The sequence below is a fragment of the Bombus flavifrons genome, unplaced genomic scaffold (assembly GCF_040668555.2).
Source record: "Bombus flavifrons isolate JBK064 unplaced genomic scaffold, iyBomFlav1_principal scaffold0023, whole genome shotgun sequence".
Lineage (NCBI taxonomy): Eukaryota > Metazoa > Arthropoda > Insecta > Hymenoptera > Apidae > Bombus > Bombus flavifrons.
In genome coordinates, this window is record NW_027184768.1 from 223,474 (window position 1) to 238,444 (window position 14,971).

Below are 14,971 nucleotides of genomic sequence, written 5' to 3' on the forward strand. Positions count from 1 at the left end.
CCCCTATCTTCCCGTAGTTGGGACAAAGACTGTTTATCTGTTTGAAGGACTTTAGGTAACTAGATCTTAGTGTTTATAACGGCCCTCGGGCTAGCTGATCACGTACTGTGGAGACACATCGACATCTGGCAATCATCTTATTCGAAGAATAGGGACTGCGTGTGGCCACGGGACAGAGACCGTTGGAATGTTTACTGTCGTGTGTCGCCAGAGATATTTCTTTTAAGGAGAGCTATAGAATTACTTCATACCTTTGTTAGGCAAAGCGTTCATCCCGTGACCGCGGCTACGTTCGGTGACTGGCTATCGCCTCGAGCCCAAGCTTACTATCACAAATCTCGGACAATTACAATTAGGTTGAATAACTACAATTGTTTAATTACAGCTATAGTAGGCTTTAGGTTACAATGTTGCGGGATTATCCAGCATTCCAGAGGCTCCGGTGTTCTTTCCTCTCCGACATATAGAAGGATCTAATATATTTTCATAATACATAATGAAACGTACAAATATTTCGTACAAATTTTATATTACATACTTTGTTGGAATAAATTATTTTCAAACCTTAGTTACACTTCATTGAAAGACCGAAGCTCTCTTTAAGAGTTCTTTGACTATTTCATTATTTGTTGAGGTGCATAAATATGGAGGAGTTAATTCGCGATAAGCCAAACAAATTCGCTTAGAAGTTATATCTTCTCTTAAAACACAATGTTCCCATTTATACCTACAAAAAATATAGAAGAGAATCTAGTAATTATGTAAATAATGCAATAAAATTCACATTCATTATATTCTATTTTATCTATGTTATAAAATACTTTCTCAAGTTGTACCTGACAATTAAAATAATTGTATAACTAAATTTGCCAAACAATTACAGAAATATAATACGATATAGATGTTTAAGTACTAATTCGCCATGTCTGTAAGAAAAATTTCTTGCCTTGCACTATCATAAAGAATCATAAGCGATCCCTCTGGCATTGGGAGCCTTACAACGATATCTTTATTACTTTCATTTTTATCATTTGTATCAAATTCGAAGCCTTCGAGTATAGTGGAATACTCTGCAACGCTTTCTAAATTATATTTTGTATCTGGACCATGGTAAGGACTCATTGTTAAAACTGAGTTACCCATGACATTCACAGTAACTATTCTTTCACCCCAAATCCAGCAGTCATCGATATGTGGATCTATTGAAGCTCCTCGTAGCGAATCATACTCTAAAGTACATTGTTCTACCGTTTGGAAATTATTAAGCATGGGTACTTGGCAAAATTTTTGTTGCACAAATTGAGTAGACTTTGGAAAACCATCAAAAAAACCCAACTGAAGCTTTCTTTTCTTGAAGTTGCATTTTGGACCAAAATTCTGGAGTTTTTAAATTATGTCTTAAATCTTCCTATCTTATCTATTAATAAACTTTATCGATATCTCAAAATTTTATAATAATAAATGTAGTTATATATTATACTGTTTGAAATACCTGTTTCCTTCTTCCACTCTGAGAAACTTCCCAAGGTATTTTTTCAAGCGCGTTCTTCAATGAATTAATTTCCCAAGGATTTAGAAAATCTAGCTTTGTATAAAAGTGAATATAAAACAATAGGTTAATATTAATTTCTTACGAATATTATCTCAAATATAAATAATAATAATAAAATTATTATTCTAACAATACTTTTTATCAAGTTCTCTTCACTAAAAAATCTTACTTCTTTTTTTATAATTGATGGTTGATAATCTCTTGTTATATTCTTAAATGTAAATTAGTTTGAAAGGGAAAATTAACGAATAATATTACCACGAATTAGAAATTAAATAATGGAAGGATGTATCGGATACAGGTAAGTAAATACCTTTATATATACACCAGGAAATTCTATGGCTGTTCCTCGATGATACGGATGATTTTTGTAAAGATCAGCATCCCAACCAGGCCACGATTTGTCACAGTTTGGACAATATACATAACTGGAACATTTCTAAAATATTATAATCCATAATAGTTAATAAGACATAGAAACAAATTTTAAATGTTATGTGTGTAAATTTAATAAAAAAGTAAATTATCTAGTTCAATAACAACGTTACCTTTCATATTTTGTACATAAAACAGTAACTTTGCCTACATTAATACATACTGCCTACATTAAAAATTACATACTTGCGTTAGAAAATCATTTGTTTCATTGACGGATAAATTAAATAATAAATAAATAATTTAAATCTTTCATAAAAAATATTAAAAATAGCAATGCTACCAAATAAATTAATTGTCCAAGTATATAACATAATAGAAAACTTATTTGTAAAAAAGACAAACTTTTGGGACATAACCTCAAAATGAGTCTTAAGATTGGGTTTCACAATCTTATGTTCAGTTTCGCAGAGAAGACAAGATCTTATTCCCTTTCAACCACAAGAACGCACTGTTTCCATCCTTTAATAAGTAACAAAGAACTTAAAAGTCGCTAAATACTTATTTCGAACTATATTCATATGTACATATGTATACATATTTTAGACACATAGTACGCGAAAGTCAGGGAACTAAAGGACAATGTCGATGCGATAGCATAAGAAGGGTAATACGTTGGTTGGGTCTTCTATACGTGTTAACTTTATTCGAAATTACTAGAATAATTTACTATCGACTATAAATCTCCTCGTTTATAATAATGCCTTTATAATAAACTTTTCAACTGATAATCTTTTTACAATCTTCTTTTGACAGAACATTAGCACATTGCCAAGTGTATACCAACAGGTATACAAGGAACACACGACTTTCGTGCGATGTCATTTGTGTTTCAACCATCGTACAATGAACATCGAAGAATTGAACTTTTTCGAATTAAATTATCAATTTACAACATTTGCGTTATTAATTTGTAAGATTCAAGCTATTAATTTACAACATTTAAACTATTCTTTTCTAACAATTTACTATTAATTTATTAACTAATTCAATGGATTAATTTATTAACATTTAAACTATTAATTTGAAACATATAAACTATTGTAGTATCGTGGTCAGATTGTCTAAGAAATATCGGGTGAACTATAAACAATTTTGCGAGAGAGCCTAAGTGCCGACAGGCCGAAAGGGTCGGGAAACTTCAATGGGCCAAGCGGCCCATCAATGTGTCGTCGGTCCTTCAGTCTAGTGATTACGCGGAAAAAGGCGACGTGATCAGGATCGCGGACGGTTACGGAACACGTACGTGGTGGGGGTATGAGAAGAACAAAGGGATGCTTAAGGAAAAAAGGCAAGTTAATCGGCAGTCGTGAATTGACAGTCGAATTGTGAGGAGGTAGTTAGTTGCGAGTCGAGAGTTGAGCTGAGAGAGTTGAGTCGAGACAGAGTTGCCGAGTTGTCATGAGTTGTAAACTATTAGTTGTGAGTTATTAATTATCAATCTAATTGTCTTAGTTATATCGTATTACTACATTAAGTTCACGTTAAATAACCATCGTTTCCTGTTTAATCCACTGTAAGTAGATCCATCTATCGATAAATTTATCATATAGAATAGAAATCATTGGAAATCCTAATTTCTAATATTTCTGAATAAATAATCCTATACTATTAATTTACAATATTTAAAATATTAATTTATAACATTTAAACTATTAATTTGTAACATTTGGAACATTAATTTATAACATTTAAACTATTAACCCTTTGCGGACGGGGCCGCGTATCTTGTCAGGTTCAAAATAATGTTCGTCACCACTATTATTACTATCGAACATGTTCTTTCTGGAACTTTTAGGCATCGTGTATAAGGTATTGTAAAAAATATATAAAAAGCTTTGTGATTCATCTGGTAATGCCATTGAAAGATTGAAATTTGTTCTGACTCGACTATCATCCTGCATCGCAAGTTTACGTTAAACGGAAGATAAGTTTTTTGAAGATCTAAAATCTTCATAACATAATACTGTTTAGTTTATTATACCCATGCCCAAATACGCATAAGATTATCGCTCAGAAAAATAGAAGTACGCCAGCCATTTCTAAATAACTGTCCGGAACTGTGAACAGATTCAGGCAGCTATATGTCGACACGCGTCCGCAACGGTAAAAAGACTTGGACAGCTATTTGCCGACACTCGTCCGCAAAAGGTAAATTTAATACATTTGGAACAATAATTTATAACTTTTAAACTACCCTTTGTACTCGACCGCCTTTTCGGTTGGTCGTAGCAGCAGCTCGAAACAATTTTGCGCGTATGTGACGAGTGTATTGTAGGTAATATAAAATGATTTTATATAAAAATTAATTTAAAAAGACATTATATTTTAATAATTCATATATATATACATCTTTGAAAGTATAATTTTTTAATATTTTTTTGTATCTTTTTATTACGATAATTTATAAAACGTCTGCCATGATGCATCCTTGGCTTGTCGGGACAAGTATCGTAATAATAAGTTGTTTCGCGTCTTTCTCCTGCTTTGTTTCGGTAAGAACACACATAACAATACTTTTTTGTTCTTGTTAAAATTACATGGAGCTTTCCATTTAACCGAATTTCATCACAATTAGCAGTCGATGTCGAAGCTCGATCTCGTGGTTGTCCAATATCTCCTCTTAACTGGTCTACTAAAGTTTTTGTAAATCGCAGGTGGTTAAATGGCTTTTCGTTCTTTTGTCTTTTTTTTTATAGAACATGTGAATTAATTAAACAAATTTCCAAATCCATTTTTTTAGACATTTTTACAACATTTAAGCCATTAATTTTCCTTTAAGCTGTTTATTTACAACATTCGAACATTTAATTTATAACGTTTGACCTATTGATTTGTAGCATTTAAAATAATAATTTACACCATTTAAAACATTAAATTACAACGTTTGAGTTGTTAATTCAGGGCCTTTGAATCATTAATTTATAACATTTACGCTATTTATTTGTAACATTTATACCATTTATTTACGACATTTAAAAGGTACATTTGTGATATCTGCAAACCGTTTCTGTTTGATCGACCGTTGGCATTTTGCCACGTGTATACCAACAGGTATGCAAGGAACACATTTACCCTCGTGCGACGTCAGTTGTGTTTCAACCAGTGTACAATGCAGATCGAAGAATTAAACTTTTACGAATTAACTTATTAATTTATAACATTGCGGCTATTAATTTGTATCATTCAAAGTATTAATATACAGTGTCTACCTATTCTTTTCTTACAATTTACCATTAATTTATAACCATTTAAACTATTAATTTATAACGTTTGACCTATTGATTTGAAGCATTTAAAATAATAATTTACACCATTTAAAACATTGAATTACAACGTTTGAGTTGTTAATTCAGGGCCTTTGAATCATTAATTTATAACATTTACGCTATTTATTTGTAACATTTATACCATTTATTAACGACATTTAAAAGGAACATTTGTGATATCTGCAAACCGTTTCTGTTTGATCGACCGTTGGTATTTTGCCACGTGTATACCAACAGGTATGCAAGGAACACATTTACCCTCGTGCGACGTCAGTTGTGTTTCAACCAGTGTACAATGCAGATCGAAGAATTAAACTTTTACGAATTAACTTATTAATTTATAACATTGCGGCTATTAATTTGTATCATTCAAAGTATTAATTTACAGTGTCTACCTATTCTTTTCTTACGATTTACCATTAATTTATAACCATTTAAACTATTAATTTATAACGTTTGACCTATTGATTTGAAGCATTTAAAATAATAATTTACACCATTTAATACATTGAATTACAACGTTTGAGTTGTTAATTCAGGGCCTTTGAATCATTAATTTATAACATTTACGCTATTTATTTGTAACATTTATACCATTTATTTACGACATTTAAAAGGTACATTTGTGATATCTGCAAACCGTTTCTGTTTGATCGACTGTTGGCATTTTGCCACGTGTATACCAACAGGTATGCAAGGAACATATTTACCCTCGTGCGACGTCAGTTGTGTTTCAACCAGTATACAATGCAGATCGAAGAATTAAACTTTTACGAATTAATTTATTAATTTATAACATTGCGGCTATTAATTTGTATCATTCAAAGTATTAATTTACAGTGTCTACCTATTCTTTTCTTACGATTTACCATTAATTTATAACCATTTAAACTATTAATTTATAACGTTTGACCTATTGATTTGAAGCATTTAAAATAATAATTTACACCATTTAATACATTGAATTACAACGTTTGAGTTGTTAATTCAGGGCCTTTGAATCATTAATTTATAACATTTACGCTATTTATTTGTAACATTTATACCATTTATTTACGACATTTAAAAGGTACATTTGTGATATCTGCAAACCGTTTCTGTTTGATCGACCGTTGGCATTTTGCCACGTGTATACCAACAGGTATGCAAGGAACACATTTACCCTCGTGCGACGTCAGTTGTGTTTCAACCAGTGTACAATGCAGATCGAAGAATTAAACTTTTACGAATTAATTTATTAATTTATAACATTGCGGCTATTAATTTGTATCATTCAAAGTATTAATTTACAGTGTCTACCTATTCTTTTCTTACGATTTACCATTAATTTATAACCATTTAAACTATTAATTTATAACGTTTGGCCTATTGATTTGAAGCATTTAAAATAATAATTTACACCATTTAATACATTGAATTACAACGTTTGAGTTGTTAATTCAGGGCCTTTGAATCATTAATTTATAACATTTACGCTATTTATTTGTAACATTTATACCATTTATTTACGACATTTAAAAGGTACATTTGTGATATCTGCAAACCTTTTCTGTTTGATCGACCGTTGGCATTTTGCCACGTGTATACCAACAGGTATGCAAGGAACACATTTACCCTCGTGCGACGTCAGTTGTGTTTCAACCAGTGTACAATGCAGATCGAAGAATTAAACTTTTACGAATTAACTTATTAATTTATAACATTGCGGCTATTAATTTGTATCATTCAAAGTATTAATTTACAGTGTCTACCTATTCTTTTCTTACGATTTACCATTAATTTATAACCATTTAAACTATTAATTTATAACGTTTGACCTATTGATTTGAAGCATTTAAAATAATAATTTACACCATTTAATACATTGAATTACAACATTTGAGTTGTTAATTCAGGGCCTTTGAATCATTAATTTATAACATTTACGCTATTTATTTGTAACATTTATACCATTTATTTACGACATTTAAAAGGTACATTTGTGATATCTGCAAACCGTTTCTGTTTGATCGACCGTTGGCATTTTGCCACGTGTATACCAACAGGTATGCAAGGAACACATTTACCCTCGTGCGACGTCAGTTGTGTTTCAACCAGTGTACAATGCAGATCGAAGAATTAAACTTTTACGAATTAATTTATTAATTTATAACATTGCGGCTATTAATTTGTATCATTCAAAGTATTAATTTACAGTGTCTACCTATTCTTTTCTTACGATTTACCAGTAATTTATAACCATTTAAACTATTAATTTATAACGTTTGACCTATTGATTTGAAGCATTTAAAATAATAATTTACACCATTTAATACATTGAATTACAACGTTTGAGTTGTTAATTCAGGGCCTTTGAATCATTAATTTATAACATTTACGCTATTTATTTGTAACATTTATACCATTTATTTACGACATTTAAAAGGTACATTTGTGATATCTGCAAACCGTTTCTGTTTGATCGACCGTTGGCATTTTGCCACGTGTATACCAACAGGTATGCAAGGAACACATTTACCCTCGTGCGACGTCAGTTGTGTTTCAACCAGTGTACAATGCAGATCGAAGAATTAAACTTTTACGAATTAACTTATTAATTTATAACATTGCGGCTATTAATTTGTATCATTCAAAGTATTAATTTACAGTGTCTACCTATTCTTTTCTTACGATTTACCATTAATTTATAACCATTTAAACTATTAATTTATAACGTTTGACCTATTGATTTGAAGCATTTAAAATAATAATTTACACCATTTAATACATTGAATTACAACGTTTGAGTTGTTAATTCAGGGCCTTTGAATCATTAATTTATAACATTTACGCTATTTATTTGTAACATTTATACCATTTATTTACGACATTTAAAAGGTACATTTGTGATATCTGCAAACCGTTTCTGTTTGATCGACCGTTGGCATTTTGCCACGTGTATACCAACAGGTATGCAAGGAACACATTTACCCTCGTGCGACGTCAGTTGTGTTTCAACCAGTGTACAATGCAGATCGAAGAATTAAACTTTTACGAATTAACTTATTAATTTATAACATTGCGGCTATTAATTTGTATCATTCAAAGTATTAATTTACAGTGTCTACCTATTCTTTTCTTACGATTTACCATTAATTTATAACCATTTAAACTATTAATTTATAACGTTTGACCTATTGATTTGAAGCATTTAAAATAATAATTTACACCATTTAATACATTGAATTACAACGTTTGAGTTGTTAATTCAGGGCCTTTGAATCATTAATTTATAACATTTACGCTATTTATTTGTAACATTTATACCATTTATTAACGACATTTAAAAGGAACATTTGTGATATCTGCAAACCGTTTCTGTTTGATCGACCGTTGGCATTTTGCCACGTGTATACCAACAGGTATGCAAGGAACACATTTACCCTCGTGCGACGTCAGTTGTGTTTCAACCAGTGTACAATGCAGATCGAAGAATTAAACTTTTACGAATTAATTTATTAATTTATAACATTGCGGCTATTAATTTGTATCATTCAAAGTATTAATTTACAGTGTCTACCTATTCTTTTCTTACGATTTACCATTAATTTATAACCATTTAAACTAATAATTTATAACGTTTGACCTATTGATTTGAAGCATTTAAAATAATAATTTACACCATTTAATACATTGAATTACAACGTTTGAGTTGTTAATTCGGGGCCTTTGAATCATTAATTTATAACATTTACGCTATTTATTTGTAACATTTATACCATTTATTTACGACATTTAAAAGGTACATTTGTGATATCTGCAAACCGTTTCTGCGTGGACTCGGCGCAACACACGCTGGAGCACTGTCCGGCGTGGGCGTTGCCTCGCAGCGCCCTCGATTCTGAGATAGGGGGAGACATCTCTCCGCCGGCGGTGTTTGGTGCGCTGCTGGCGAACGAGAGGAGTTGGAAGGAGGTCGCCACATTCTGCGAGCAGGTGACGCTGCGGAAGGAGTTGGCGGATAGCGAGAGAGAGAACGGAATTCCCATCCCGAAAGGGTAGGCGGACGGCGGCGGGGTGTGGGGGGGGGGGGGGCACGCCACTTCCAGGCGAGCTCGGACCGCTTCGCCGTCAGGTGTGTCTTAGGCGTCGGCCGCTTCGGCGCCACGGTGCCGCTAAATCGCCTGGTCGGGAACCAGGAGGTCTTGCACGGCGGCCCGTCGGGGATGGCGCGATGCGCGGTGGCAGCATTGCAACGGGGGCGTGGACTCGGCGCAACACACGCTGGAGCACTGTCCTTCGTGGGCGTTGCCTCGCAGCGCTCTCGATTCTGAGATAGGGGGAGACATCTCTCCGCCGGCGGTGTTTGGTACGCTGCTGGCGAACGAGAGGAGTTGGAAGGAGGTCGCCACATTCTGCGAGCAGGTGACGCTGCGGAAGGAGTTGGCGGATAGCGAGAGAGAGAACGGAATTCCCATCCCGAAAGGGTAGGCGGACGGCGGCGGGGTGTGGGGGGGGCACGCCACTTCCAGGCGAGCTCGGACCGCTCCGCCGTCAGGTGTGTCTTAGGCGTCGGGCGCTTCGGCGCCACGGTGCCGCTAAATCGCCTGGTCGGGGAACCAGGAGGTCTTGCACGGCGGCCCGTCGGGGATGGCGCGATGCGCGGTGGCAGCATTGCAACGGGGGCGTGGACTCGGCGCAACACACGCTGGAGCACTGTCCTTCGTGGGCGTTGCCTCGCAGCGCTCTCGATTCTGAGATAGGGGGAGACATCTCTCCGCCGGCGGTATTTGGTACGCTGCTGGCGAACGAGAGGAGTTGGAAGGAGGTCGCCACATTCTGCGAGCAGGTGACGCTGCGGAAGGAGTTGGCGGATAGCGAGAGAGAGAACGGAATTCCCATCCCGAAAGGGTAGGCGGACGGCGGCGGGGTGTGGGGGGGGGCACGCCACTTCCAGGCGAGCTCGGACCGCTCCGCCGTCAGGTGTGTCTTAGGCGTCGGGCGCTTCGGCGCCACGGTGCCGCTAAATCGCCTGGTCGGGGAACCAGGAGGTCTTGCACGGCGGCCCGTCGGAGGTGGCGCGATGCGCGGTGGCCGCGCATCGCGCCGTTAGTTATAATTGCATAACTCGAGGTGGACTCGGCGCGGAGGGGACTCGGGATGGCATGCTAATGAGCGTTTCTAGGGTCCTCACCGTAATGCGCCAGGGACGGCCACCGTGGAGGTTTTAGCCGGTACGAATCCGGCACTACCCAGCGCTCTCTCCCCGGAGGGCGCGGGGCGCCTATGAAGGTTTCCTCCACGAAAAAAAAAAAAAAAAAAAAAAAAAAAAAGGACTGAACTTTACTATCTTTATATGTATATTTTAAATTAACACTCAAATTAAAAAATGAATGGCAAACAATTAAATCCGTCGTAATAGCGCCAGGTGAAATAAAAAATGACTTATTATCGTTATTATTAAATATGTAATAATCGCAATTTTTAATGCAACGAAGTCGGAGGGCATCCGACTTCATCACTACGAAACATTTAATTAAATCATTACAACTCTCTCTAGATATACATTTTTAATACACTCCAACTTTAAAAGTGATTACAATGAACATACATGTATATCTTCAATCACAAATATTCAAACTAATTGTTAATATAATATCGTTATAATATCAGTTAGTAGTATTATTAATATTGTTAATATAAAATTTTTCAGTATATCATGTAATTAACATAAACAAAAACGCGATATGCAAGAAGACCTATCCTAAACTAATAAATTTAAAAACAGAATGTTACTACTCACGGGTATAAAAAATACCCGCGGTCACTATGCTCGCAAAAAATTCTACGTAATACAACCAGTCACCCGTGTCGATTCGGACCTTTCGTCCTACGACATGATTGGGTGACCGGAGGAACAGAAATGTACGCGACTCACCGTTCGAAGCGAAGAAACAGAGGACGTACCATGGATGCTGCGCCATCCCAGCGAATATCATCAGGGAGACTAACATCAGTCAGGAACCGTTGAAAGGCCAATGGTGGAAATGGAGGTTGCGAAAAATCTGTTACAAAACAAAACACGATGAGTGATTGCTGACTATTAGAAAAGTTGGAGATAGTGAAAAATGAAAGTTTATTAACTTTCGTAACTTTAGTAATGATAAAGATTGAAATTCTAATAAACTTTGATAAGAGTAAAAACTTAATCTCTAATATGAAAGTTTAAAATCTAAAAATTAAGAATCTAATGATTTCTAAAATATGTTAGTCATTTGTTTCATAATTCTGTATTAAGACTTTAATACATATTTTATTTCAATGAAAGAATAACCTCAGAAAATGCTAACCTCATAAATTTTCAATCGAATTGCGTTTCTTAATTGATAGTGATAAAAGAAAAATATACAGAATAGACATAATTGAAGTACGATATGTAAAGTTAGTTACATTTTTGGATTTTGAGCCACCATTGGAGCATTCCCAAAGAAGACAAAGAAGTTGAAGCTGTGATACATCTATAACAAGACATAAAATATCATTAATATCGTTAATACATTATAACAAACATGGAACTTTAGATAATGGAACAATAAGATAATACATTAAAAATTCATTTGAAATAAGAGAATAATTTCATACATCGGGATCTTTCAAAAGAATCAATGGACTCACGTGACGCACTCTTGTGCACAAAATAACTGCAAGATTCAGTGAAAGAGAAGAATAGATTTTTATATCTCGTTCCAAATCAGATAAGTATCATTGTACAGAATGGGCTCAGAATCGATTCGACATATCACACGGTGTCCCACGATGTCCCACGATGTCCCACGATGTCCAACGGTGTCCAACGGTGTCCAACGGTGTCCAACGGTGTCCAACGGTGTCCAACGGTGTCCAACGGTGTCCAACGGTGTCCCACGATGTCCCACGGTGCCCCCGCGGGGGGGGGGGGTATTAGTCCAGTCTAGATCACCAAAACTATTTTGGATGATCAAGACCAGACTATATTCAAGTAGTTTTTAGCTTGATATCGTTTTCAAATAATAATACTAATATTCAAAATAGTACTTGGTGTATTATTATTTGGAAAACGATACCAATTACCGGGACCCACCACGAGGAGGTAACTACGCTCGGGTCCCATTTACATAAAGAGTTTCTAAGCATTGGAAGCAGAGATGTAAAATTATTTTATAGTAAAGAAGTGGCGTGTATTGAAATTCATTAATTAGAATAGCTGTAGTACGTGGATCCGCATAATCATACTTGAATATTGAATTTATCATCGAAGAAACGAAACTATGCGAGGTACCAATTGTAGTGCGTATGGACAAATGATAAGATGTCGTTACCTTCGGTTAAATTGCACTTGCTTCCTTGATTCCATGAATGTGGTGCTGTGTCCTTGGTTTTGAGCAGAAATGGAAAATTACATCTTAAAATTACACTCTGTGTTACCACAGGTTTTATACGAAATAATGAAATGAGAGATTAATTACTGTATTTATAATTAAAAAATAATGCTATATAGAAATAAAATAGCACTTCAAAGACTTGATGGATTCCGTTAATAAAATAAAACAAAATAAATCATTAATTCACTCACTACGAATTGATAGTATTGATTTAAATCAATGGATGTGGAGTTACAAATTAAAGGCTTAAATGTTATAAATTAATAGCTTAAATGTTAGAAATTAATGGCATAAATGTTAGAAATTAATAGCATAAATGTTATAAATTAATAGTTTAGACGTTATAAATTAATTCATTAAATGTTATAAATTAATGGTTTAAATGTTATAAATTAATAGCTTAAGTGTTGTAAATTAATGCTTTAGACGTTATGAATTACTAGTTACAATGTTGTTGTTTGATATTTTTTCTTACTTACCTGATATTTATGTTCTTCTTCGATGTTCACTCTCCGGAATTTCAGGCACAAAAGAATTCGCGCGCGACTTCCGTGTTCCTTATATAACTTGACAAGGCGTCGGTTTGTTAATCAAACGGTAACGATTTTTTGACATAGCATGAGACGGTTTTTCCATTATAACAAAATCAAATCGAACGATTTCTTAATTTTTATCATAAATTGGCGCCTTCAACGATTTAATACGATATCCATTTTTATCATTTTAATAGTTTCTACAAACTATGCCTAAATTCACACCTCCATGATACTAGTGTTCGACTATCAATTAGTTTGAACAAAAAGGGAAAAGAGCCTAAGGGCAGTCGATGACGATACTGTGAAATAAGTTAAGGTATTAAATAATCAGACAGATAACATTCATATTAAGCGTTGTATTATATTATCGATATTCGTTTATTTACTCCTGCTAATTAAAAATAAAATGACCTTTTTTCTTGAATAACACCTACATTACTGTATGTGATATTTAAAATTCTTAATTAATACTTACTTAAAAGTCAGGTTCTTTTTTAACTCCACTCAAGTTGAACGAGTAAATTTACTCGTTATAGCTGTAACATAAAATGGCTCTTTTTTCTTCAATACAGACTGCATCGCAGTACGTGATACAATTATTAATTATGTAGCGAATAATATGAACTACTTGACTATAATCTCGGTTAGATTCGTCACAAGGTTTGCACTGTGTCCTCACCGGTGCCAGACAAATCCGATGCAATTATAGTTTTTTTTAATGTTCATGACAGAAAATTCAATTCAACGTATCTCCGCTGTTCTTCGGGATACATGGACAATTCGATACGCGTTCTACACCACATTTGCTGCTTTATACAGCGCACATGAGAATGTTTGCACTGTGTTCCCACTGGTCCCAGTCGAATGGGAAACAATTTTCGTTTTTTTTTAATCTCAAGGCCAATAATTAAATTCAACGTAGATCCTCTATTATTCGGGATACATGGACAATTCGATACGCGTTCTACTCCACATTTGCTGCTTTATACAGCGCTTATCACAGGTTTTGCACTGTGTTCACACTGGTCCCAGTCGAACACGATACAATTTTAGTCTTTTTTAATTCTCAAGGCCAATAATTAAATTCAACGTAGATCCCCTATTTTTCGGGATACATGGACAATTCGATACGCGTTCTACTCCGCATTTGCTGCTTTATACAGCTCATATCAGAATGTTTGCACTGTATTCACACTGGTCCCAGTCGAATCCGATACAATTTTAGTCTTTTTTAATTCTCAAGGCCAATAATTAAATTCAACGTAGATCCTCTATTTTTCGGGATACATGGACAATTCGATACGCGTTCTACTCCACATTTGCTGCTTTATACAGCGCTTATCACAGTTTTTGCACTGTGTTCACACTGGTCCGAGTCAAATCCGATACAATTTTAGTCTTTTTTAATTCTCAAGGCCAATAATTAAATTCAACGTAGATCCTCTATTTTTCGGGATACATGGACAATTCGATACGCGTTCTACTCCACATTTGCTGCTTTATACAGCGCTTATCACAGGTTTTGCACTGTGTTCACACTGGTCCCAGTCGAACACGATACAATTTTAGTCTTTTTTAATTCTCAAGGCCAATAATTAAATTCAACGTAGATCCCCTATTTTTCGGGATACATGGACAATTCGATACGCGTTCTACTCCACATTTGCTGCTTTATACAGCGCTTATCACAGTTTTTGCACTGTGTTCACACTGGTCCGAGTCAAATCCGATACAATTTTAGTCTTTTTTAATTCTCAAGGCCAATAATTAAATTCAACG

General features: G+C 34.9%; 1 protein-coding gene across 1 annotated transcript; it reads right to left on the minus strand.

The window, feature by feature from the left end:
- Positions 1 to 548: 548 nt before the first annotated feature.
- Positions 549 to 2,372, minus strand: LOC138189256 (alpha-ketoglutarate-dependent dioxygenase alkB homolog 4-like; the record flags this gene model as incomplete). Its single annotated transcript, XM_069131388.1, has 5 exons — positions 549 to 727; positions 947 to 1,377; positions 1,493 to 1,585; positions 1,866 to 1,980; positions 2,347 to 2,372. Coding segments are annotated over 5 exons (816 nt in total), but the record flags the coding sequence as incomplete, so codon positions are not given.
- Positions 2,373 to 14,971: the final 12,599 nt, after the last annotated feature.